The sequence below is a fragment of the Melanerpes formicivorus genome, unplaced genomic scaffold (assembly GCF_026170545.1).
Source record: "Melanerpes formicivorus ecotype bairdi unplaced genomic scaffold, bMelFor1.0.p_v2 SCAF_2, whole genome shotgun sequence".
NCBI lineage: Eukaryota > Metazoa > Chordata > Aves > Piciformes > Picidae > Melanerpes > Melanerpes formicivorus.
Genome location: NW_027142354.1, coordinates 58,978,884 through 59,002,137, shown reverse-complemented (window position 1 = coordinate 59,002,137; position 23,254 = coordinate 58,978,884). Strand labels below are relative to the sequence as shown.

The window sequence follows — 23,254 nt, the reverse complement described above, 5'->3', positions numbered from 1 at the left end:
CCCAACAGCTCAGAGCCCGTAGAGGTGCTGGGAATGAGGACTTTCTGGAGCTGGGTGGGATCTGGACTGCTTGCCTGCATGCTGCTTGCAGCCAGCTTTACTCTGACAGTTGGTTTGTGCAACATTAAAGATGTAAATGCTGCTTCCTCCAGGTCTGAAACTAGATGAAAATCCTCCTCTCTCCATAAGAGAGCTGACTCAGACTTCCAGAATAATCACTCTGGATTGAGGTGTGGAACTGGAAATGGTAGCAGATAGGAAAGGGTATTTCATTTTGAGATTGGATCTGAGCCCTTAGGTCAGACCCACCTTTGGGAGTGCCACTCTACCTGGCTCAAAGGTCTGTTTCACTGAACTTCCAATGGTGGGGAAGGAACCAGACATACAAAGACCAACTCCTGCAACCGAAAAGGGTCAAGGGAGAAAGATTTGTCTGGAAGCACCGAGGCAAAAGAGAGCCCTAAAAACTTCCATGCCATCAGGATTCACTCAGCCTGGATTTCTCCAGCCAGGAGACCAAAACAAGAGCGTTTCAGAAAGAGGAGGCCTCCCAGTGAGGATGGAAGTTGCATAATGTCTATCCCATTCCTTGCAGATATTTACTCAAGGCATTTCCCCTCCAGAGAATAATTACACCCCCACCACTCAGGCAAAGGCAACTATGAGGCATGCTTTGCACAACTGCTGCACACCCAGATCCCTGGGGCTTTTTAAATGAAGAAAATATAGAAGTTATTCAAGGTTATGAGCTGCTGAAGGTGTCATTTTTCAGCTATTACACGTTGAAACCCTAGCTTAATAATAAGAGATACTCTTTAGTTGCCCAAATAGCTTTTTCTGGCCTTTTAAACCATTTCAAACAAAATAACCCAAACCCATGTATGTAATTAGGAAAGGAAAAATGAAGAAGGGAAGCCGAGTCAGTGTGTGCAACATGCATGGATGGCCAGCTGTTACGTAGCAGGCCAAGGGAGGGATGCCTCCACTCTGACTAGAGCATGAGTATCAATTTCATTTCAGAGAGCTGTGAGCAGTATTCTTCTTCTTTTCAGTCATCTTTAAAGCAAATGGTTCAAGTGAGACATGAATTTCATAGCATCACAGAATGGTTTGAGTTGGAAGGGACCCTCAAAGTTCTAGAAGTCATTTTCCCTTCCAAATTAGCCTAAATACAGTTCTCATTCACAGCAAATGACAAACTCCTCTGCAAGGTTTAGCAGCAGGCAGATGGAGATGGGGAGTGAAAGCTGAGCCTGAGCACCTTCCCAACCCTGCACCCTGAAGCGGTGGCCTGAGCACCTTCCCAACCCTGCACCCTGCAGCTGTGGCCTGAGCACCTTCCCAACCCTGCACCCTGAAGCTGTGGCCTGAGCACCTTCCCAACCCTGCACCCTGAAGCTGTGGCCTGAGCACCTTCCCAACCCTGCACCCTGAAGCTGTGGCCTGAGCACCTTCCCAACCCTGCACCCTGAAGCTGTGGCCTGAGCACCTTCCCAACGCTGCACCCTGAAGCGGTGGCTTGCTGCCTGCTGAGGTTTTTAAAAGTTCAGTTGAATATTTTTGAAGGGGGAAGGAAAAGAGGTTGCCTATCTCTGTCCTGAGGCCCCAGATAAGACCACAGGAAAAGCTGTTCTGAAGGCACTCAACCATCAGAAGCCTCCACAGAACCCTCACCCGGAAGGCAGTTTTCAGGGCGAGTTCCTCACCCTTCGCCTGTGGAGGCTCTGCTCTTGGGTGGCCTCTTGGACATCCTGCTAAGCTCCCAACTCCATTCTCTGCTGTCTCACAGCAGCACTGCCCTGCCTCAAACAGCCTTGCTCAGGCCTTTCACCACACTCACAGACGTTGGAGCAAGAGCTCAACACAAGGGTCAAAGGAAACAAGCTGCTGCTGGACCCAGACAAAGCAGGCAGGAACTGCAGCCCTGCAAACAGAAGTGTGCTGCCCTCTCCCACTCCAGCAGAGTGCTCCAGTTCATTTCCCCTACATTTCAAACACAGCATTACTGCTCATTATGGAATGCCTAAATGACAAGGCCTTTGGTTTAGCAAGCACTCCAGGCAATAATGCTTTCAGAATGTAACTGCTCAGCTCAGCCTGCTCTGAGCTCATCCCCAAAACGTTTTCCCTTTTTTTGGGGGGGTGTGTTTTTACATCTCAAGCTAACCCACTGCTGCTGCATTGAATCCCTTTGTCCCCCTTTCTCTTCAGGGAGATGAAATCATAGCTTTGAAAACTAAACTCTTAACAACTACCAGGTGATGTGCTGATACAAGGCCAGTTTCTGAACACCAAGTTCCTCCAGGAAGAGGCCAGGGGTTTCCAAGCGTCCTGAAGCCTCTCCTCAAACCAGACAATTGAGACCGACACCCAGGAGTCAAAGCAAATGACTGCTGAGACAACTCCACCGAGAATTAGGCATTTGCTACACAGCCAACGACGGGACAAGGAGTCTGTTTATTGTACTCCGAATTGATCAGCCTTCCATTGACTTCAGAATCATTGTACACAATCCCAGAAGGTTTTAACCCAATCAACCCCAATCAGGCAAGACGGTGAAAGAGTTTCCTGCATTCTTCTCTCTGTGTATTCCACCCAATCCCCCTGGAATCTGCAGTTGCAGGAGCAAAGGTAGAATCGTTTAACAACACTTTCCCCTCTCCTGCGTTCCAGTGAAACAGCTCTCAGCCTCGGTTCAGCCATGGAAATCTGATGCTCAGTTTGAGGAATTTTACTGCTCTGAACCAGCCCTGATGAAACCTCAGCTCTCAGCAGGGCAATCCCTCGCTTAGGATGTGATAAAAAACCCCAAACCCTTCAGTCTTTAGTGTCTGAGCTGCACCAAAGCTAGGCCCCTTAAAGAAGGAACTATTAACTTTGCCAAGGCATTGTAAGTCTGTGTTTCTGGGAGGTGGGTGACAGACTGCTGCTTACATAAAGCCCAAGTTCAGGCCACAACAGCCACTTCCACTTAGAGCTGCTCTGACTCACAGTGCTTTCCACCTCTTTTCTATACTATAACACTGAAGAAGTTAAGAAACAGCCAATGCTGGTGAGGTTCAGTGTTACTTAACTCCCCATTTGTTGGTTGGTGGCTTGCTTTACTGCTGCTCTGCAGACCCGGGAGAGCTCACTTGTCAGGCACAGCTCACAGTGAAGCTCATCTCACATATTACTTTACAGCAACAGTCACACCCCAAGAGATAACCTCTTTCTTCTTCAGGAATTCTGGTCTAACTCAGGTGAACCTTTCTCCTCTTCCTTTTTCTCCCTCCCCCCAGCAGCTCTCACTTTGCTGCTCCTCCTAACCCTGTGTGTGTGTTTTAGAAATGCCCTCGGAGGTGCTTAACCTGACTGCTGCTAGGAGGTGCTTGATCAGCTGCAGCATGGATGCTTCGCTCTGGCTGTTAACAGGCCACAGGAGACTACTCAAGACTTGGGCCCACCTTAGTCTTTGACTTTTGCAGGCACATTTTTGGCACTTTCAAACATCAGAGAAGCCAAGTGGCAGATTCAGTGAACAATAATAATGTCGTGACCAGAAAAGGAGAGGATTGAATATGGACATTTTGGATGTGCAGTGACTCCAAAGCCTGGGCTTGAAGGAGGAAAAGGGTACAGGTTTCAAAGGGGTACTAAGCATGCCCCTACAAAGAGGGGCAAGACACACAAGCCAGTGCTAAAGGCTTTACTAAACAGTGCCCAAAGCTGATGCAATCCAGAGATGCTGTGCTCTCATTCCTGCACAGTGCTTATTTCAGCATCATCTGGCAGCTGGTGTAAATGGTTTTATTAGAGACTGGCACTGAGCAAAATATTATGACTCATTAAACTGCTGTTGTCTCAGAGTCCTTCCCCCACATCAGGTCTTTTTGTATCAAGACAGCAATGGAAACCACAACACATACAAGTGTCTACCAACAAACACAAGTGGCAGTATTTGGAAGACAAATATTTACAGGTATTTCCCCCCGGCACTTTACAGAAGCAGTTCAGCAGTGACTACAGAGCATGTTCAGCATTGGTTTGGGGGAAAGCAATCTGAGTCTGGAGAACAAGCAGGTGGAAAAAAATCAATCTACTGCTTTGGGTGTTGCGTGGTAGGTGACTGTGAATACCAAAGGAAGTGAGCTCCTCCTTCCTATGCATTTGAAGCAGACTGACTCCTGCACTTCAAGTCCAGGAAGAAAGTTGGTCATTCTGTTAGGAACAATGCAAAGTTTTCTGTCTAAAGAGACACTTCTCAGAAGCATGGCAAGGTTAAACTCAGACACTCTGACTTCTGCTAAGGGCTTGACACAGGTCTTACACACAGGGGGGTGTTACAAAGGAGCTTTGCCAGGCTGACACTTCCAAAAGGAGGAGCTTCTGAGGCTCTTGTTGTAGTTTAGGTCCAGTATTAATCCATATTAAAAAGCACACTGGATCTGAAGAGGCAGTTTCATGCTTGCTTGAGTAAGGCACAGGTCCTACAAGCCCCTAGTTTGTTTTAAACCTCTTTTGGGACATAGTTTGTGGCACCATAATAGGGATTGGCCTTTCTAAAGCTGCTTGTTTAAAGAGAAGTTACCCTGGTAGTGAATGAGTGCTTCAACCCTATCAAAAAGATACTGTCAATTAATTCCCTTCTTAAATCTCATTGCTCCCTAAGGACCAGTATAAGGATCAGAATGCCTGGAACTCCAATCTCTTAACCTAATGCTTTTTTACTGCAGCCCTCTGGGCTGCCCTCTGCTTGCCCACCTCTGCCAAACGGGGCAAACTGCTGCTTTCCTTGGTGACCCTGTAACAATTCCCAGCAGCCAGCAGCACCCAAGAGGTGGACAGCAGTTCAAGCTGATCAGCTTGCACGTTGGAAGGGGAGCACCTGAAGGGAGCAGCTCACCTCACTGCACTCAGGAAACACTTTTCTTTTGCAGCCAATCAGCAGCTGGCTTCAGAAAGTTTTTCCACATCGAAAATTCATCAAGGTGCAAACACACCAAGCTGAGCTGCAGTCCATGAACCTCTGTTAGGGGAGTCTGGTGACATCAGAGAGCCTGAGAACAACAGCTCAGGTAAGCACCAGCCAGCCTCAGCTGTAATTTTAAGCCTGGGATTCCAAAGGTGCTCCTTCTGCATTCTAACCAACTGCATGATCAACAGCAAACACTGGCAGTAAAACCCCACTCGAGGGGGTGGGGATCTAATGGCAAAAGCAGACAGCTCACATTTTCTCCTCCCTCACTTCAGTATGTACAGGACAAATATAAATCAAAGTCTCATTTCTTCTGTACTCCAGCTCTCCTGCTGTTTTGTAAACTTCTCCCTCTCCTCATTTGCTGTGACATCTTGGCAATTGAAAATTATTTACAGTGCAGGGAAGCCGATGGGGGGCAGGGGAGCAGGAATGACTTGCAGGCCTGCTTCGTGCTGCCTTTAGCATGCTCCAGAGGGCTCTGCTTCTGAAGGGCAAAGACATAGCTCTTTCTGCCAGGGAGAAAGTTTGGAGCAAACTCTAACCTGTGCAAGCTATACATCTGAAGGGAATGTAGCTGGTTGCATGTATGGCTGGACCACTCCTGACAAGTACAACCCATGCAGCTCCATCTGCCTGGCCACAATCAATGCCCCAAGCCATGCCTGCGGTCCTGACTCACTGAGTTGTTCTGGGTTTTATTTGACACAAACTGGTACTGACACACAAGTTTGCAGAGAAAAATAAAGAGTGGGTTGTGGTTGTCTGAAGTACAGGCTGAGGAAGATAAATAGTCAATGGGTCATTGTAAAACAAGTGTCACAATAAGGAAAGAACACAAAAGGAATTGCTAACACTGAACTTTTCACCAACTTAAAGAGCTTGATAGTGCTTAAAATCAGTTCTGCAGCAGAAGCAGAAAGTAATCAAATACTCTGTTCCCTGCAAGACAGGCAGCACTGCACCAACTGCTACTGTGAAGAAGAAACCAGAACCACCAATTATAGCTCTTCAGAATCCACACTATTCCTCAGAGTACAGAAAGGAAATGTATCTGCTTGGTGCAGTACCTGTAAAGCTCACAGGTACTCCCTGCAAGCTCACCCAGGAACACACACTTGGATCCTATTTCCAGGTCATTTCCTGAGATGAAAAGCAGGAAAGAATAAGCAGGTGGTACACTTAAGAAACCACCCTGCATACACTGGGTGTGCTGATCAGGGCATTGCTGTGTGGTATCACTTGTAGGTAACAAGAACCTTTAGTGAGTAAGTAAGAGAAGGAGAACGCTCGCCGTGCAACCTGCTCGTGTGTCGAGTGCACTGAAATGGAAGATGGGGGAAACCACTTTATTAGCTGAAGGCCAGAATTCAATTTGTATATCTAATAACCTTAATAGTACTAAATTCACTGTATTATTACAACAGACAACACAGGGAAGATGCACTCCAGCCCCTGTGGAGGTTGTCAGAAAGCAAGAGACTGAAAAGGAGCATAGCAAGGACACAGTTTTTAGTTCGCAGCAGCTGAAGCAGGCAGACTAAGTGCTGTGTGCTCAAACAGTGCCTGCTCCTGCTAGAGCTGAACTGTGTGTACCTCCACTAACACAAGAGAACAAGAACAGCAGCAATGTGGTTTGAAAAAGCACTTGTCAGGCACAGACTGAAGAAGGCTAACATGACATATAGCCCACACAATGGCAAGAAATTACAGGATGTGCCTTTTCCCTTCACACACATGGGAACAGGAAGTCACCTTCAAAGCACAAAGTGGCTAAAGCCAAAGCTGTGGATGGACCCAGAGCAGAACTCCAGGCCTGAACAGCTGGAAGCATTACTTGACTTCAAATCTCAGCCTGAAGGAGATCTGAGCACATGGTGGGCTAATTCCAGCCTTACGTCAGAGCTGAACTTCAGCAAAGGTCAGCAAACCCTAGCACCTCATCTCCTGAAGGACTCCAGGCAGTGCTGGGCTCTGCACACACAGGAACTGCTTTGCAGACCTGAGCAGGTTCCTCTCTCTTAGGTCACGTCTCTGTCACTTCCCCTCCCAGTCTTTCCCGAAGCTGTTCTTTCCTACAAGTGCTTTTGATATTTGATGCTGTCCCTCTCCCTCCTGCTTTTGGATCCAGCCAATTTATTAGCATGCCACTTCACATGCTCCCCTTCCTATTATGTCATGTTCCTGCTTTTACTTTGAAATGGCTGAGATGCTTTGATTTAGTCTCAGATCAGATGCTGGCAATGAGGATCTTTAAAACTCTCCTGGAGAGAACTCAGGCTCTCTCTGCTTTTGGGAAGCAATAACTGCAAAGAAGGGGAGAAAAAAAAAGAGCCCCCAAATCTCCATGCATCCCATTCCAAGGGAGTGCTCCTGAGCTACACTGAAGAACAGGAATTGTTTGAAGTGCAGAAAACATACTGAGCACTAAAGGCTAATAGTGACACCCATAGAGAGTGTGAAAACACCCACAGAAAGGGGAAAAGAAAGAAGCCCTCCAAGACTGAAGCAGTGATGAAGCTACTGCTAAGCCAGGAGGGAAAGACAAGTATTTGTGCCTTTGAGATGCATCTCTGTACCAGAAGGAAGCAAACCTTGGTGCAGGATACTAGTTAAAACTGAACCAGACAGAGCTTCAGAATATTTAAAGGAAGAAAAAAAAACAGGAAGCTACTTTCCCTCTTAATTCTCCTTTTCCTCTCCTTTTTCCTTCTTCCTGAAGAAGCAATGTGTAAAACTTCATTCTGTTTTTAACCTTTGTTTGCTGTTAATCTCCTCAGACACTTTCCCAGGATGCAGAGCAGTTAAAGAAACACCTTTATTTCCCCAGCCTGTTCTCAGCTGCCTAAACCATCAGTGCCTCAGTAAACACTCCCAATCAGTTACCCATAACATGTGCTGCTCATTAGCAGTGCCTTAAGCTCACCTGTATTGTTCCCTGCCTTTAACAGGGCACATTCAAAGCACCCTGCACCCTAAGAAGCATTTTATTTGAGCTGTTATTGCTGTAAGCAGGAACCCAGCTGAAGGCAATGTTAATTTTAAGGCCAGCTAGGAAGTTTAAAAGCTTTCTTTGAAGGAAAAGGCTTGACTAAAGAAAACTGCAAGCATGAACAAAGTGGGGGGGGAGAAGACAAGGATATTTGATGGCTGACAAAATTCTATCAAGGAGTGTGGATCCCTCACAAAACCCAGGCAGCCCATTAATTATTCTCCAGTGTTACCAATCTTCCTCTTGAGAGGAAGCAGCAGCCTCCCAGGGAAAAATAAATCCCAGTCAGCCTGTTTCTGCTCTTCCAGGTCAATACCCATTATAAGGTGTATCCAAAATCCTTAAGGCTGGTCAGGCTGGTTTCAAGTGAAAGCACACACTTTGCTGCTTTGGGCTTCTCAAAGAGGGAGTGAGGTGTTTGTGTTCCTCAGAGCACAGCACCCTAGCCTAAAGACAACTGTCCCCTGAAAGCCTTGAACCTGCTGCAGCCAGAGCACTGCCACCAGCAGATGCACTGCCCTGAGAAATGAGCTCCAGCTTCTTCCTAGTCATGCTAACAGAATCTGCTTCCAAAGGGTAACCCATCTAGCACTTGTGCTTTCTGCTGGATCCCCAGCTTACAGCCACATGCTGTGAGTCAGTCTGGCCACAGGAACGTGACTGAACTGAGGGTTTATCCTGGTGCACTTCTCACAAGTTATTCTCCTGCTAAGCAAAGCAATCCTGCAATGAGCCCACATGTTGCTGCTCCTACAGCTGGGGTTAATTTGCTGTTGGAAGGCTACTTTTGCAGTGTTTGTGAGGTAAATTTACAACACTTCAAGTCTCATTTGAGAGAGCTGCTCTGTAAAGATCTTTGCTTGCACATCGGATTGTGTATGACTTTAGGCAAAGAATTTTCTTCCTTTGAGGCTTCTTACTAAATGGTGGAAACAGTAAGTTTTGTCCTCCAAGAAGGTACTGTGGTAATTATTTAAGGTGGTCTCATTGTGATGAGAAGAGAGAAAGTGAGAAAGGACTACAAATGGAAGCAGAGAAGCTGCATTGACCTGGGGCAGCTGAGCAGTGTGCATTTGTACACAGACTCAGCCAAACAAATTGCAAAACCAATCTGCACATTGAACACAAAGGTTTAACCAGTGCTGGAGGCAACCTCAGCCCTGCATGAGCACTGAGAAGCTCTCTGTTTCAAAGGAATGAGTATGCCTGACAGTTACAACCCAAACAAAGCCATCAGGCACAAAACTGGGGCAGGGAGGACTGCAGCTCTGCAGGTCCAGCCCATGTGCACAGGCAGGAATCCTCCTGACTGCCCATGTGGAAGAGGAGTGTTTGCAACAGGGCAAAGCAAATCCAGTGCTGGAATGTACAAAAGCTGTCAAAGCTCTGAGGCAGGGTGGGGGACCCTTGATTTTGGCTCAGTTCATGCTCAGCAGAGCACTTCCTTCAGCTACAACTTTCTCAGTCACCAGAGAATCTTTCCAGGATTCCTTTTCCTCTGTGACAGTTTACTTTGCATTATTATTTCCATTTGCCATGCTTCAGCCAAACCTACCAGTCAGATACTCCAGCACAGCAGCCATGTACACAGGAGCACCAACACCAATCCTGTACTTGGGGTGGCCTTTCTTGATGTAACGTAGCATCCTTCCGACAGGGAAGATCACCCCAGCCTTGGCGGAGCGGGAGGTCTTGGTAGACTTCTTCTTTCCACCCCTGCTGGACATTTTGTCTGTACTGGGTCTGGAACACCACTCTGCAAATTAGGAAGAGGAGAGAAAAAGACAAGCCAAAGGTTATCAAAAAGGACTGTAACAGCACATCCTGAACCTCCCAAGAGAGCAGGTTTTGGGATAGGCCTAAACCACACAGACAAGTTGGCTTCCTAGAGGGCAGACACCAAGAAGCTCCAACAGCTTGACCCAAGCTTTCGTTGCCATTGTAAGCTTGGCATCATTTTACACAGTGAATATAGGAACCAAGGAAACTCTCTTTTAAATCAGCCTTGCCACTGATTGCCTGAAATTCCTGACAGATCAAACTGGTACATTGATGGAGTACAGTCTGGTAAGCACCTGATGTAAACCAGAGGCTGCTTCCCACAAGGAGACTGACACCAGCCTCAGCTCTCTGGGCAAAACTCTGGAGTGGCCACTTGAACAGCTGGGCTGGGACTGCTAGGCTCATGGAGAACTACTTTCCTCATCCCAGAATGGTTTGGGTTGGAAAGAACCTTAAAGCTCATCTAGTTCCAAACCCCCTGCCATGCACAGGAACACCTCCTGCTACTAGCCCAGGTTGCTCAAGGCCCCAGCCAGCCTGGCTTTGAACACTTCCAGGGCTGGAGCCTCCACAACTTCTCCAGGCAATCTCTTCCAATGCCTCTCCGCCCTCACAGGGAAGAATTTCTTCCTAATGTCTAATCTAAATCCAGCTTCTTCCAGCTTGAAGCCACTACCCTTGTCCTGTCACTCCAGCCCTTTGTAAGAAGTCCTTCTCCAGCTGTTCTGTAGCCCCCTTCAAACTGGAAGACTGCTGCAAGGTTTCCCTGGAGCTTTCTCTTCTCCAGGCTTCCTAAAGTATATTTACATTCCTCAAAGACCCAGGCTGTCCAGGATGTATGAACCCACAGAGCAAAGGCCTGTGGTGGGCAGAGTGCCTCTCCTGTACACTAGATGTGCTGTTTTCAGAGGATCTGAACTGAACCCCTAACAGAAACCAGCTATCTCTACCTGGAAGCCTCTGCTGCTCCAACATGCTCTCTAGGAATCTGATGAGCTGCAGCCTGCCACCTTTCCTTAACATGCCAGTGGTCTAAACACCCAGCAGCTATCTGACAACTGCATCTCAGGGTATGTCAGGGAAGAAACCTGCTGCTGATACAGCTGTCAAACATTTTTTCCTCTCTTTGGTTTTGACTCAGGCTGCAAATACAAGCTGACAAATTCAAAAGGGTGAAGGGTTTGCAGACTCTCAGGGGATCTGGGAAGGCTTAGGCAAGGAACTGAGTTGTGAAATCAGCTCAGAGGAAAGCAGACAGTCTCCATCTTGCTCTCCTGTGTGTCTGAACTCTAAGGAAACCAGTGGCATGCATCAGTGATAAATGCACCTCTGCACCCCCAGCTCTCTCCTTGCACAAATCCTACCAACCACAAACCCCTCACTGTGTTTCTGTGCTCCCCAGTGAAATCCCTTCCAACTTGCTTTCCTATCACCCCACTTCTCTGCTTCTCTTTCTGGTTTTTCTTGTTCATTCTGAAGTCGGCCTTGTCCTTCTGAGCCTATCTGTATTTACCACATGCCTGATCCACAACAGCTGAGCAGGCTCAGAACTAGGCAAAACAAGTTCACCAAGCCCACTTCTGAGCTCTGCAGCTCCTGCTCTACGCTGACTTGCTCTGCAGTCGTCTCAATCTCCATGAGTCACTGGGATTCACACTGCATAACCATCAGATGAAGACCACTCGGGATAACTACACCAACAAAAGTATCAACCATTTCTTTTCCACTCCCACACTGCATTAATCAAGGGTTTCTAGGTGAACTGCACCTTCAATGATTGCTTGTGGAGGGCAAATGGAATAACCCCATCTTACCAGCCCAGAGGAAAGTCACACCACCTTCTGAAACTGGTGTCAAAACCCCAGACAGGACGTTTTGGCAGGGGGAAGCCATCAAAACAGGCTCCTCCCCTTTTCCTCTGCTCTCACACAACTGTACTGTGAGAAGAGGAGGACAGAGCCTATGTTTTTGCCTTGGGAAGCTGCCTAAGTGGAGCTCACAACTGATTTCAAACCCCTTGCATTTAATTGCATTTTCTCCTGCAGTTAGCTCTGCCTTTGTTAGCAGCAGGGCTGGGTGTGGCTGGGAGGAGGCTATGGACTGTGCTAGCAGTTTTCATAGCTCATTATCCAGTTTCATCACTGCTACAGATATTTAATCTCACGAATGTGCACCAAATTTGCACCAGGCAAAGCAAGCATGGGAAGTGCTTCTAGCTTCCCCCAGAACTTCTTGGGTTTGTAACTGGTAGGGAAGTGGTGAAAAACCTAACTTTGTCTAGGGAAAACCTGCAAGCCTTAGGCACTAAAGCTCTGCAAATGAGATTATAAGTCTCTGGGATAGCCAAAATAGTTGGAAGTTAACATGGAAATCCTTACTTCTTGATACTGGATTTCCTTTCCTTCTATGGGAGAGTGTCACCTAGCCATCAGCTGCATTCAGATCAAAGCATGAGTAATGCAGCGCTGCAGAATCACTGCCAAAGAGGCTCTGAGGGAGCTGGAGTGAGTACAGCTCAGCCAACATGAGACTCAAACAGAAGAGACAGAGGGGTGGCCACGCTGCAGATGGTACCAGAGAGGGATACAAGAGCCCTGCCCTCGTGTCTGCAGTTCCAGTGCTGTGGGTTTGGGAGGGAGACAGTTATTCAGAGAAGTAAAGGAATCGGTTCCTTCCTCTGTGGAACCAAAGAGGTGCTGCATACCCCCGACCCTGGACACACTCCAGCTCTTCAGAGTGCTGCTAAGTCATCTGCCATGGGTCACAGCAAACAAACCTCCTCTACATTGCCCTTCAGCAAAACACTTTGCTTCCAACCTCTTCCACCTCTTCTTCACAAGATGCTCTTCCCTTTAACTACTATTTGCTACTGAATGTCTCCAAGCCTCCTGTCACCTGCAGCGAGCTAACACCTAACCATACAGAGAATGGATTGGGGGGGGTTGTGTGTCTGTTGCTTTGGAGTTTGGGGTTTTCTGTTTGTTTGTTGTTCCTAAGCAGTTTATTTTATCACTTCTGCAAGCTCTGGAAGTTAACTCCCCCTTTATGTTGTACTCCTGGTGAATTTCTCTTATTACTATTTAACATAACCCTGCACCTCCCTTGACAATTAAGCTGATCCTCTCATACTGGACATTAGAGCTTCCTGGCTGGAAGCTTGTGTGTGAGGCAAATCTCTGCCTGAACCAGAAGGCTGGGGACTTGCTTACTGAAGAGAGGGACAACTTGGGGAACTTCTAGCAGTAAAGGAGGAATGAGCTAAAGATGATTTTCAGAGCTTCCTGTCTCAGGGATCCTCTTCCTACAACACGGAGTGACTCACTGTATCTTTAGATGCTTGGGGGTGGAGGGAGGAAAATTCCAATTAAGTATCAAGTACCATTTTGAATTGTGCCAGCCAGGTGATTTGGGAGGGGAAAAAGCACCTGGCATGGAAGACCTCCTTTGGGCTTAACTACAGAGTCAGGGTCCACAATCAGGTTTGCAGAACCTGTTTATCCTGCCTTTGAGCTGAGGCATGGCCCAGCGAGCTCTCAAAGCCTCTTCTCCAGCTCTCCACAGCAAGAGAGAAGGGAAAGAGAAGAGATTTCACTTGCAACAGCCACAGAAAGAGATTTATTGAAGTTGAATGTGAAGAGCGTGGCAACAGATCAAACCCCAAAGCAAACCGTGTGCCTTACATGTTCTCAACTGGTTTATCTCTGTAATACCAGAAACCCTGGAATGCTGCCAAGCCTAATGAACCAGAGCTGTCTGCTGAGTCACTGCTAGCCAGCAGAGGAGGGAGGGAGGCAACCAAAGGGAACCTTATCACATGAGCCATGTTTCAGCCAAGATTGGAGCAAGATCATTTACAATTAAAAGATAAAACAACAGGAGCATCAGTCAGTGCCAGCCAAGCAGCCAGGCCGGTCCTGCCCCTGCCCTCCCCTCCTGCCTCCACAGTGCCATTCCTCAACAGCTTCTCTTCCAAGAGGTGACAACAAAGTGATTGAGCTTCATTGTGACAGCTCACCAAGTGATCACTCTGACAACCAGCAGATATCACCCAAGAGGCAACTTATCCAAGCCCACCTTTGACTCCCAACCACATGCAACGCTGTGGCCTCCAGCGGCTCTGCTACGCTCAGACACGGATCGAGGGCTTGCACAATGGAGACTTCTGAAAGCCCCCTAAAGACTGTAGCAAGGTTCAGACTGCTTTCTAGGACCCCTGAGTTGACAGAAATGAGGAGCTGATGGCACACTAATTTGGCTCACAGCAAAAGTTCCAGCTATAAGGCTTCTCTGCTGTCGTGCCTTTGTGAGCAGAAATAAATTCTCTGAGAACAAAAATACCACTAAAGGTGCAGTGACCAAAGCAGCTCTGTCTGACACTGGCTGTGCTGGACTCTGGTTGGCCAGATTGCTCTGGGTGAAGACAGGTACTCCACTAAGCCACACTTGCCAGTGTCATCGTCCCCAAATGCACCCAGGCAAAGGTTTACCATGGCTTCATTCTGCAAGCACACCCTGGTCCCAGCATCCCTCCCTTCTAAAGCCCAGTACTTCATTAGCTCAGTCAACCTGACACTGCCATCAAACAGGAGTAAATACACCCTCCTGCTATTAATAGTTTTCAGGTTCTGCTTATAAATGACAAATGGCTGTGAATGCTGGTGCTGTCAGGCAGCATGGGCTTACACTGGTGCTGTCAGGCAGCACAGGCTTACACTGGTGTGTGAACTGCACTCAGCAAACAGATGATTAAATGTAGATCTCCGCGATCCCATCCAGCAAGCCTAGCGGAACCCAGGGGCGCAATCCATTTACCCTACCACAGGACAAATACTATGATTTGGTAATCATTCTTCTCTTCTTCCCAGTACAAAGACTAAGCTGGAAAGTTCATTTCTGAATCTGAGGGGATGAATGCAGTGCTATTTTCTTCCCATTGTTTCAGAGATTAAGAAGGTAAGTGCTGCCGTTCTCTCTTACAGCTATTTCGGGGCTGTAATAACAGCTGCTCGCTGAACTCCTCTCGAAAAGGTGCATTTGAATTTGCTTTGACAACTAACTTGCTCTGCTCTTGGCTAATCAGGAGCCTGTCTGGCACATTCAGAAGAGACACTGCTTCTAGACTCCCTAGAAAATGGTCTCTAATAATCTTGTCTCCGTCTGTGAGTGTGGTTTCCAGGTGCGACCGGACTCGAAGAAGAGTTAATAGCTTATCGTTTGCTCTGGCCTCAAATGGGAGCTGAAGTGCCTTATCAAAGCAGCAGCTCTGTGCCCTGAAACAGGGAGCAGTGAAACTAGCTGTGAAACCACCTAGCCAGACGTTCCTCACCTGAAAAGGTACCGCCACAGACCTTCACTTTCACCTGGCAAACAGAGAAGGAACCCCACCTAGGAATGCCCCGTGGGTGTGCTCTATCAGCAAGACCAGAGTGCCTTCAGTGATGATGCAAAGGGTAGCAGAGGAGTAACAGTTGCACAAAAGCTGTGTGCAGACCAAGATACAGTTGCACAGCTGTATACAAGTGGCACAAGTCCCTCCTTGCCAGATGGCCCTGAGCACCCCACACAAATACCCCCTTAACGTGCAAACCTCCACGAAGAGCGGTGCTTCAGCCGGGCATCCTGCCCCCACTGCTCAGCAGAAGGTCAACACAACTGTCCTCACTGACCAGGGCTGGCAGCACTGGCATGAGAGCAAGCCACAGCTTTTGGTGGGCTAGGTAGGAAGCATTCAATCTGCTACAGGACCTTACATCACTGGACAGCTTCAACAGCCAGAATAACTGGTTTAAAGAACACGCTGAGAAGTTCTTTGCCCCTTGGTGTGTATGGAAGAAAGCAGAAAGGCAATAAAGAGTTCAGGTGGATGCTTCCAAGGCAAGAATCCAGACACAGAATGCAATTTAAGACAGACACCATTCTGTGAGGGGAGGGAGCACAACAACTCGACCCTCTGAGGTGGCCAGGAATGGCAGGACTCTACCATCCTGCAGCAAAGACCCCAAGTTGAGCCCTGCCCATCCTCCCCTTACAGTGGGTGTGGGCACGGAACTAGAGCTTCTTCCTATCTTTGTAGCACCTTTCCCCAGCAAGCCAGCAGGCACTCCACTCTCTCAACCAACACTTGGGGTTTCTTTGCCTGCTTTGCCTCTAGAAAGCACTGAGCTGACCAAACCTAATGCTCACTGCACTGCCCACTGGGTCAGTATTCCCTCTCCCAAGGGAGGCTCTCTAGAGGCTTCTTTTTCCCCTCTTGTGGCATCCATGCCAGATTCCTGCTCCTGTATCCCTGCTTTATAACCTTGCTGGGGCAGGACTACTCCTTATGCAGAGCAGTCCCCAGGCCTCGATCTTGGCTGTCAGGTTTGCACAAAAACACTTCTAATTTATTTGAGAGCACAAGATTCTGACCACTCTTCTGAGGTGTGAGGATCTCATCTACCTTCTCCAGGGAACATCTTTTATCAAAGCCCTGCACTGGTATGTTGTTGTTTGGTGGGCTTTTTGAGCTGCACAACCAGGCAGCTCCCAAGGACAAAGTTAAACATGCTGGTATCTTCTAAGACTAACTCTGCAGTGCTGGACTTTGCTGCCAGTGCTGCTCTATAAAACAAGCAGTGCTTAAGCACTCTTCCTGTCTTGCTGTCATTAGGCCAAATGTTAGTCTTACCTCGAGTTTTCAGCTCAGTTATGGCTTAACCTACCCTTGGCTCTACCGGCAGTCAGATGGGAGTGCTCACACACAGCAAAACAAAGTTGCTCTTTAGGAACACAGAAGGCCTGGAAGATTTCAGTGTGAAAGGTTATGGATAGCCAACACAGCAACATAGCTTGTGACTGTTACCAAGTAAGCAACAGTGTAATTGCTGTCTTTCAGAACACTTAACCAAGCCAACAACCCACACAACACATCGGGGAGGTCTTTAGGGACCACCTGATGCAAAATATCTCGCAGCCAGTAGCATCAAAGCAATTGTAACTGTCTTGTTCCCACCTAACTTGTCACCTCTGGTTGTGCACCAGAACCCAGGTCTGTGTTTGTTAATTGCTGACCTTCTCTCTAGCTCGTTTATTTCTTCTGCTTTTAGGAAGGGGGGAGACAGTGGATCTGCAAAGTTCCCTGCAGACCTGTTGCTAAGTGACAGCCACACACAGCCCTGGGAAATAAAATAAGAGGTGGTTCATTTGTAGGGTCAAGAGATAAATAACAAGCCTCATCCAAACAGATTTCCACAGCCAGCTGCCTTCCATCAACCTCAATGAAGCAACCTCAGCTTCACAACACCCTACTTGAACACGAGCTGGCTCCAGCTGCCGGCTTCAGGTGAAAATTCAAGGTCCTTCTGCAACTTACTTTTAAAAGATGATAGAGGAAACAAAAGGTTCATAGGAAGGCACAAGTTAGAGGAGCAGCTTGTTCCCCTGGACTGCCTGCTACAGGCGCAGGCTTTGGTCTAAATCCAGGCGCCTGTGCGGAGCCTTGGGAACCTGCATTCACCTGCAGTCCTTGCAGTCCCCTCTGAGGAACACCCACAGCCAGAGACGGCCCCGTCTGGGCTGCTCAGCTCCTGCAGGCAGACATATTGCGGGCTGCACAAGAAGTGACAGTTCCCAAACAACACCCCGGCCCCGCTCCCGGCTCAGCCTTTATCTGCACCGCTCCGGGAAGCCTTCGCTCGAGGCTTTGCAGAACGTCATTTGGCTCCGTTTAATTAAGCCCTTCACATGCGGCAGGTAACTTTCATGCCACAGTTTCTTCAACACGGAGCGCAAACAGGCCGAAAACACCTTCTGCCGCTTTCCACTCGCGCTTTTTGCGGTCTCCCCACACTGTCTTCTCCTGCCCGGTGACCCGGGGTGGGAGAGGCGAAGGAGTCCGTGCGGACGTGTGAAGGGAGGCGCGGGGAAACCGCGGATCGACCCCCCGCCGGTCCCCGACCCCCCCTCTGCGGGGCCAGCGCCTGCGGGGTGCCCACCGGACCCCTTCCAGCCTCCACATCCCAACCCCGGGGCGGATTCCGCAGGAGCGACCCCGCCGCTGCCACCATTGCGCTGGGCGCGGGCTGGATCTGGCGGCTTCACCCGCGGCGCGGCGCGGCACGGCACGGCACGGCACGGCGGGGCAGGACCGGCAGACCGCCCCCGCGGCCCGAGCCCCGCGCCTCCCCCGGGGGAGAGCCAGCAGGGCGAGCCCCCGCCTCCCTCCAAGCCTGCCCCGGCTGGAGGGGCCCTGAGCGCCGGGGCCGGCTGCTCCCCGCCGCGGCAGAGCCCCTCGGCGCCCCCCGCGTTCCCACAGGACGGGAGGCCCTTCCGCGCCCAAGGCCGGCAGCGACTCACAGCGAGGTCTCCGGGGCAGGACGCTTCCGCTCGGTCGGTCGGTCGGTCACCGGCGGCGGCCCCGCTGCCTCCGCTCCGCCCGCGGGGCCAACGGGAACGGCTGGAGGGGGCTGGCGGTGAACTCCCACAATGCCCCGCGCGCCCGCGCCGCACGTCACATCCCTGCCGCTCCGCCCCGCGCCGCGCCTGGGCCCCGTCGCTGCGCGCTCCCGCGCTGGCCCGCGCTGCGCTCGGGCGGGGGGCGAGCGGCGCCGGTGCCGCGGCAGCTGGCCGCGTGCGGGCGCTCCGCCTGCCCCGTGGAGAGCTTCGTGCCTGCGCGGGGCTGGCCCTTGGCACCGCGCTCCCCGCAGCTGCTGGGAGGTGCACCCGGATGGCCATTGTGTGCCGATCCGTATGCTCCCAGCGCTGCGGCGCGGGCGGGCAGGGCTGGGGGCAGCGCCGCTGCCCTCCCGGAATGAGCTTTCTCATCCGGGCAGCGAAGAGAAGGAGCGATGGGATTGTTCCTGCTGGCCTGGGGCGTGCACGCTCTGGCTGCTGTCCTTCTGCTGTACAAAAATGGCTTTCTGCCATTTTATAAAGGCCCCAGATGGGGATTTGGAGGAGTTCCTGCTTGGGAGATGCTAATGTGCTTGAGTGGACCTTGCTGGGTTGGAAGAGCTGGGTTGCTGCTGCCCCCCGCCCGCACGCCCAGCTGACAAAGGGAGAGTGCATCTCATTCTCTTCCTCCTCTCCTCCTTCCTCTCCTCTCCCTCTCTCCCAGCTGCCTCACCTGCCAGTAGAAGAGGGTAGCTGCTGCGGAAGGTTTTGGCCGTGGGACACACAAATCATGACAAATTGCCGTGTCACAGAGCACTGCTGCTCCCAAAGCCGGCTGCTGCTCCTGCCTGAACAGAGCAGCATCTTGCTTCGATACCCCAAATGGGATCGCAGTCCACGGCTTCTTCCCCAGTGTCCCTTGCTGTTGTTTCATGGCTAGAGCCATGATGGGTGTTGGTGGCACGGCAGTGTGACACCATTCCAGCTACCAACAGCTAGTGCAGGCAAGGAGTTTCTTGTTCTCCATATCAGCCCCCCCGAGCTGCAGCTCTCCTTGTTTTGCCCAGTACTCACAGTGCCTTTGGCATATGACATAAGAAGCAGGGAGAAAATAGTTTAAAGGAGGGATGAAAATCTGGGAACTAGGGGCAGTCTGTATAAACCGTGGGGCTGGCCTTGGAAATGCCCCCTCAGAGAGTGTTTCTGAAATAAGGGTGAGAAGGCAACACAGCATGCAGAGGGCTTGGGAAAGCAGTGCCATGGGCAGCTGCACTAGCCAGGCTGGGGCACTGCCAGTGTGGTGTTCTCATCCATATCAATGGCTTGGCCTGGTCTGTTTTTTAACGCAGCTAAACTCTGCATCCCGCGAGACATCTCTCCTTAGGCTACCCTGCAGCACAGGGTCAGTTGCAGCCTTGGCCTGGCTCTGCTCCCCGGTGCTAATCGCAGCCTCGGTGCTATTCGCACAGGCGGTTTTGCCTAACAAAGACTCCCTGCTAAGTCAAGTACCCTGTAGTCCCTGATTGCCCTTAACCCACTGATATGGATACAGTACTCACCAGGCCATCTGCCGTGGCTTACAAAGCTGGGGACACAGCTATGTTCCCTGTGTTCCACCATCTCCCTCCCACCTCCTCCTCTTCATTCTCTGCTCCCTTTTTTCTTGCTGGCAGTGCTGCCCACACAGGAACCCTTCTCCTGTGCTGTGCAGAGTGCTGAGCAGAACTGGTCCTCCAATGCTTGGCTCTTCCTACTCTGTTTTACTGTCACCCACATGAGTTTTATCTGAAAAAAACCCACCAAACCACAAACCAAAATACCCAACCCCCCACCCCTGAGTACCTCTGTTGACACGATGAAAGGGCAGGTCATAGAAACACAGAATCGTAGAGAGGTGTGGGCTGGAAGGGACCTTTCAATGGTCCAACCCCTCTGGGACATTTTCAACTAGATCATGTTGCTCAGAGCCCTAAACAACCTAACCTGGAATGTTTCCAGGGATGGGACATCTCTCTGAGCCAGCTGGGCTAGTGTCTCACCACCCTCTGTATCAAGATTCCTCCTTCTCTCCAGCCTGACTTTCCCTCCTTCAGTTTCATCCATCCCCCCCTGCTCTGTCACCCCAGACCCTGCTAAAAAGTCTGTCCCCAGCTTTCTCATCAGGCTCTTTATGTACTGAAAAGCCACCAGAAGATCTCATTAGAGCCTTCTTCATGCTGAACAATCCCCAGCTCTCTCAGCCTGGCCTCACAGCAGAGGGCTTCCAGCCCTGCCAGCACTGCTGTGGCCTCCTCTGGCCCTGCTCCAGCGGGTCCCTCTCTGTGCTGAGCACTCCAGAGCTGCCCCAGCACTGCAGGGGGGGTCTCGGCAGAGCAGAGCAGAGGGGCAGAAGCAGACAGCAGGAGGTAGTTGGGAAATCAGTGCAGGTCACTTTCTGTGCTCTTCTGCCATCATGGCTCCTTCTGTCTGGTTTTTGGGTGGTGAGTTTTTTGGTGGTTGTTTTGTTTTGTGGAGTCTCTGCTTTTCCAGAAAGCCTTCAGAACATGGTTGGTGAGGACTGATGGCGTGAGACCTGTCTGAGTTTGCACAGGGCCTGAACACTTTGTCCATGGAATAAGACACTGTTGGCCATTTTAAAGCTAATGCTGACTGGCTCACCTCCCACCAAAGCCCAGGTTTATCCTCCTGGACATGTGCTGAGCCTCCAGAGTGCCTGTTTGGAGAGCACACAGTGTGTCACTGGTGTCTGACAGGGAGCCTGGCTCACGAAAGCCTGTGAAGCTTCACTCCATAAACCACCTTGCTAAAACAGCCCTTGGCTTAGCTTTGATTCCCTTTGCCAGGTTAGTGATGTATTTATTTATATGTGGAATAACAAAAAGCACCTTTCCAGAGCTCCACTGTCTTTAAGATTAATATAAACAGTTCTGATTCTTACATTCTTGTATTCTTACTTCACTCTGACACCCTGACTCTGCAATCAATTTGAGCAAGCTCAAGGGACTCTTTGCAGAAGATAGCTCTGAGCCATTTGGAACATAAACACTCAACTTGTTTATGCAGCATAGGTGGCCGAGAAGGAAATATTGCTTGGGAGGGGAGAGAGCAGCCTGGGGAGGGTTGTGCTGCATGGTAATCCTCCTAAGCTTAGGTCAGTGTTTGCACTTTGGGACAGCTATCATAATTCTGAGTGTGTCACCTCATTTGTCACTGGTGTTTATTTGTCACCCTGTGTGTATGCAGAATGCGATCTCCAGGCTTGCTGAAGTGTCTCTTCAGGATGTGGTGTGCCCAGCCAGGACGTCCCAGCTGTTTCCCTTCCACCTTCACATGGTCAAAAGAAAGTACAGATCCCTCAGACATGACCAACTTCTCTGAACTCCCTGCAGCCTCTTATTCTTCCCCCCCCCCCCACCCCCTTTTTTTTTTCCAGACTCAATGCCTAATTCATGCTCCAGTTAACTCCTTACAGTCAGGCTATGAGCAGCTCTCTGTGCTTAGTGCTATCGGCATTTGGGCTTTCTCACATTCTCCATCAGATGGGCACAGTGACCTCCTACCAAAGCTGGTCAGTGTTCAGCATGCTCCCTGTGCAGCCCACAGGCTGTGTAGCTGTTCCAGAGGAAGATTAGCTGTGATCTCCAGGGGGCTGACACTGACCTGCAGCAGGTTGCTGTAATCCGCCCTGGTGTTCCTGCACTGAGAAATGACTCACTGGAGTGCTTGCCTGTGTGAGGGACAGGGCTTTGCTTCTCTCTCACTTTGGTTTCCAGCCACCATAAAGACATGAAGCTTCTCCTTAGGAAAAATTTAAGCCATCAGGATCTTGAGTCTGCAAGTGACCTCAAGCACAGACTGGTGCTGGAACCACGGTGCATTTGATACCTGTTCCGTGTAGGGTCAGGGCCACTGACCTTCATGATCACTTTTTATCTTCCTTACCAGAGCCACTGATCTTCATGAACCCTTTTCATCTCCCTCACCTAGCCAAACACAGACCTGCAGTTTGGTTTCCAGCTCACTTCCAAACCCCACGGCTGGTTTTGTGGGAGCGAGCTGCTGTTTCACACTCAGCCTTTGTCCACCACAGGTGAACAGAACAGAACTAATTCCATTTTCAGAGAGCCACTCTTTGCTTTGACATCCAGGTCATGACGAGTGTGAGGCTATTCCCCCTCTTCTGAACAGTTTGTCCCTGCCTCCACGGTCTCGAGGCACTGCCGACTGGAGATTGAGTGCCAGCTGTGCTGCTCTGTAGCAGAAGTGCCAACTGATGTTAATATGTTGTGGGGAGATGAATACTTCCAGGGCACAGAGAGTGGATGTCTGGAATTCACTCCCCAGCCAGAGGGGAGTTAGGACAGCTAATCTGCTTCTTTTGTTTCATATTTGTTGTAGGCAGAATACTTCTTATGGTTTGTTTGTTTCATACCAGCCGTGACATTGGTGTTAATCAAGTGTGTCAAACATCTGTGTCAGTCTAGCAATTTCTTTCTGATAGTGAAATAGCAACTAGAGGAATTTCTGCCTTATAAAATACTCAACTGCTTTGAAAACATCCAAAAGATGTTTTTTTTTTTCTCCCTCCCCCCCACCAGGGGCCAACTTTTTCCATGTTAAATCTGGATGAGGAGAGGCACTGTGCTAACTGCACTTTGTAACCTGAGTTAGGAGGTTATTCATACAGCTAATGGATGCTTTGACTCCCCAAAAGCCAGTCTGCAAGGTCGTGATTAACCTGGAGACCAGGGGCAGGATCAGCCTCCAGTACGATGCGCTGCACAGCCTCCTCCTTCCAGATGAAAGCCAAATGCTGTTTGAGCTCTGAAATCAGCAGTGTGACAGTGACATCAGGGAATGCCAATGCTTGTTTCCAAGCAGTGTGGAAGAAGTGGCCTCTAGAATAAGCCTGGAGCACGCTGGAGCACCCAGGGCTCAGGCAGCTTTGTCTGCTGCCCTCCAGGCAGCCTCCTGCTCCGAGCATGACCCCGCTGCAGGTTGGGCATTGAGCAGAGCAGTTCATTCTCTGCTGGTATCTGAAATGGCCTCTTGCATGACTACCTTTATAATGTCAAGTGGCTGGGGAAAGTTCTGGGTTATTGTGCAAGGAAAGTATTAAATCTAAGAGCTGTGATTTCTGTTATTCAGTCAGA

The 23,254-nt window shown here is 49.8% G+C and overlaps 1 protein-coding gene across 9 annotated transcripts in view; it reads right to left on the bottom strand.

The window, feature by feature from the left end:
• MACROH2A1 (macroH2A.1 histone) overlaps positions 1-18,187 on the bottom strand; it is a 44,242-nt gene extending 26,055 nt beyond the window's left edge. For all 9 annotated transcript variants that reach the window (XR_010990453.1, XR_010990450.1, XR_010990452.1 and 6 more), the window contains exons 1-2: positions 18,066-18,187; positions 9,505-9,705 (exon numbers count right to left, since the gene is read on the bottom strand). Coding sequence is in view for 5 of the 9 variants with exons in the window: in XM_068163200.1 (XP_068019301.1) it covers positions 9,505-9,676 (172 nt within the window). In the remaining 4 variants the exon portion in view is untranslated. The remainder of the gene's footprint in view (positions 1-9,504; positions 9,706-18,065) is intronic.
• Between the last annotated feature and the right edge of the window lie 5,067 nt (positions 18,188-23,254).